This window comes from Amphimedon queenslandica, unplaced genomic scaffold, assembly GCF_000090795.2.
Source record: "Amphimedon queenslandica unplaced genomic scaffold, v1.1 AMPQUscaffold_9270_Cont18763, whole genome shotgun sequence".
Classification (NCBI taxonomy): Eukaryota; Metazoa; Porifera; class Demospongiae; order Haplosclerida; family Niphatidae; genus Amphimedon; species Amphimedon queenslandica.
Window position 1 is genome coordinate 1 of NW_003550458.1, and position 3456 is coordinate 3456.

Consider the following 3456-nt stretch of genomic DNA (forward strand, 5'->3'; position numbering starts at 1 on the left):
AAGTGGGCTAAACAATGGGGTGTCACTTTCATCAAGCCTGTAGTTACACTTGCGACCGCGATCAAATCAAAATCAAGACATCAAAGGGACAATCAGATTGCAATCAAGGGATCAAGACAGTCTGTAGCAGGCATCAAGATATGTATATTTTCCGTATATCTTTGATTATGCAGATCTATGAATTTTTAATTAGCTGTGCATGCACGTGAGCTCATCAAAATCAAGCATCAAGGGAAATCAAGCCTGTAGATCAAGGTATCAGAGGTCTTTTTATGCAGATCAAAGCTTTTGATTGCGGTCGCAAGTGTAACTACAGTCTATATGCAAGTGACACCCTCTTGCTAAAATACGCAGTATCCACTTGAATACCGTTTTCGTTTCCATAGAGTTCTATTAAGAATTTATCACGTTTCCTGTGTAAAAAGAAGCATAAAACAGGCACACAGATTGCATTGTTTTCAAACGTGGCCTTAATCTACAAGTCACCAATAATTTAGTCAATTTCACCAGAAAATAAATCCTGCTATACAGTTTAAAATGAAAATATTGAGATTATGACCTTTCAATGGTTCCACATAACATGTTTCCCAACTAGCACCAATCACCTGATGATCAAGATATACTGTATCAGGGTACACTCCTCTCTTTTCACGTAATCTCATTCTACACAATGAGTCACATGATAGTCACATGATGTACTTACTTGTCTAATTCAAGGACACAGTCAATTCCTTGTACTTTTGCTTCTTCAATAATTTGCTTCTTAAATTCTCTCACTGCTGTACCCACAGCAACAATAAACTCCATCATATACTTACAAAACTAAAACATAAAATAAAATATAAAATTATAATAATTAATAGACTAATAGTCTTACATTTGTATTGTTAACTTGTAATAAATATAACTTAATTCTGACTCTACCCAGTCTTACTATCAACTAGAAGATAAATGAAGTATTTTTAGTACATACATGTACATGTACAACGTCTAGTAGAAAGGAGAAGTGAATCAAAATACTTTTGATCCAGATATGATATCAATTAATGTCTCATCCAGTTTCTCCATTTTATATTCTTCATTATTATATCTGATTTCATACACTCTAAAACCAGTAGGTGGTACACCAATCAGTGGAACTAGCTCCTTCTTCAATTGAGCTAATGTTATTCTCTTATCAACTTGTACCTTTATCTCTGTATTGAATAACATAATGTTTAATGTTCTTTAGAATAATTATACTTAGATAAAAAAATTACTTCTTTTATTTTCTTCATTCATTGATATTATTTTCATTATTGTTCCTCCTTCAGTTACATTAGTTGCACTGAGAGTGGCTTCAGGTTGAGGAGGAGGTAGTGTAATGTCCAATAGTATTGAGTTGAAGTGAAAATCAACATATTTGTACATCAAACTATCTTTATATTTCTCAAGAAAATCTATAGGATCTGATGATACATATATCTAAGAAGAAAGGAGAGAGCATGTGTGTGTGTGAACAAAAACAGTAAGGAGGAGGAAAATATTAAAATACTGTATAGCATATTCCTTTTGTTTGGCCAAACTAATTAACCTGATGTATAGAGCATAAAAGCATATAAATTAAGGAGACAATTATTAGTGTGCAATTATTTTAGTGATTTTCATGATACTGACATTTGGCTGGTAGCATTTTTGATTATTTAATATTAATAACTATGAATAATTTAATCAAAAATTAAAGTTAGCGTGAACTTAAGTTAGCAATTTTTTTTAAAACTGCAAAAATTTGCTAAATTAAATACCAGCTAACAATTGTCTCCTTAAGGTACATCATTCATTATGGTTGCACTAAATAGATCACAAATCCTTTTCATAAATCAGGCATGCATATGATTGTCCTGAGACTTATTCAGGTGTACTGCATGATTGATGAAGCACCATGGTGCGTGGACTTGCCTACTGAGATTCACCTGAGGGATAATGTGTCACTTGTACGCCCCCATCATGATATTATATAGATAAGCAACTTGATATTTGAAAAAAGGATAATAGATTTTGACAAAGTGCAAAGTGCAACAATGCAATTACTGCACTGATCCATAAAATAAATTTTAGGTGTGGTCAGCACTTAGCAGTGCAGTGCAGATAAACATGGCACGTGGGTAGGAGAAAGAAGAAAAGCTGAAATTTATTTTAGCATCTGAAGCTCTATTCAAAGAAAGAGTAAGCACAAAAAATTTGCCTAGATATTTAAAAGAGACTAAGATAGTTTGGTTGCTCCTGCTTTCCCCAGTGCTGCCTGAAAATTTTTCGAAGAGGCTAAATCACAAACTTTGAGCAACTGTAGTTCGCAAACAAAAAAGAGATTAGAAAATTCCCACATATTTTTTAATCTATGTACTTTTCTCTATCTATCAATGCTAATCTTGACCAAATAGAGTGAAACACGAAGATTTGGCTAGGAAAAGTGGTCTATTCTTGAAAATATTCAGCTTTTGTTATCACAGATTGCTACGAAAATACAATGGAGCTAAATAAATTATCTTTTTCTCAAAGCTTAAAAAGAATTATAACTCAGGAGAGCTCAGTAAAAAAGATATTGACTAGGAATTAACAGGAATTTTCGTGACAGAATGACAACCCAACTGCATAGTACCCGCCTACGCAAGCGTGGCGAGTCCAATAATTACCGTTGCAGTTCCCTGTAGACATACAGATGAAGTGAGTAAATGTCTACAGGCTCACAAAAATAATAATTAGCACTCAAAGAATGTAAAACATTATGAGTCTCTGCCCCCTCACCACATTCTGCCACACATACAAACAAACAAACTCAAACAGTACTTCACTTGTAAGGGCTTTGCCCAATTAGCACTTACTGTTGGTACTACAAGTTGCTCTCTGTGCAGTTTGTGTGAACTGAATACACCTCCTTTAAAAAGCACATCCTTTAAAGAACTTTCACCATTTTCTAAATGTATAACATCACAGACTGAGGAAATTCTATCAAGTATTAGTAATCTCATAGATGATGAAATGAGATTAAATGACTAAATAAAGATCAGATAGAGAGACAGTAGGACAGGAATGATCAATATAAAATGACAGTATATCCTTAAGCTTCCTCTTACTTCTCCTATATATTGCTTTAATTCTCCAACAGTCCAACCTCCATCACCTCTCATTAGTTTAGCTGGTCCTACTTTACCAGTTGTCAGATCAACCACTGATATCTCTAGATTAATACCTACACCATCAAACATGTACATGTACATGTAATTAGAGGAAGGTGCACGATATAGTATACAATGCCAAAGCACTCATTTATCTAATACCAAGTACTCGATACCAAATCCTGGTATATACGTATTGAACTAGTGACCATGCCCAATGGTGACACCTTTTTAAAATTACAAAAATGATCGCTCATTTGTTTGATTTTTCTTAATAACTAATTATAACATATTTTGTATG

General features: G+C 33.6%; 1 protein-coding gene across 1 annotated transcript; it reads right to left on the reverse strand.

Moving 5' to 3' along the window:
- Nucleotides 1-22: 22 nt before the first annotated feature.
- Nucleotides 23-3245, reverse strand: LOC109590925 (uncharacterized). The gene is made up of 7 exons (XM_020006764.1): nt 3114-3245; nt 2862-3032; nt 1260-1464; nt 1021-1196; nt 878-940; nt 704-822; nt 23-663 (listed from the first exon to the last, which is right to left on the reverse strand). Exons 1-7 carry the CDS (start codon nt 3243-3245, stop codon nt 504-506), a joined length of 1026 nt encoding a protein of 341 aa, XP_019862323.1. The 3' UTR covers nt 23-503.
- Nucleotides 3246-3456: the final 211 nt, after the last annotated feature.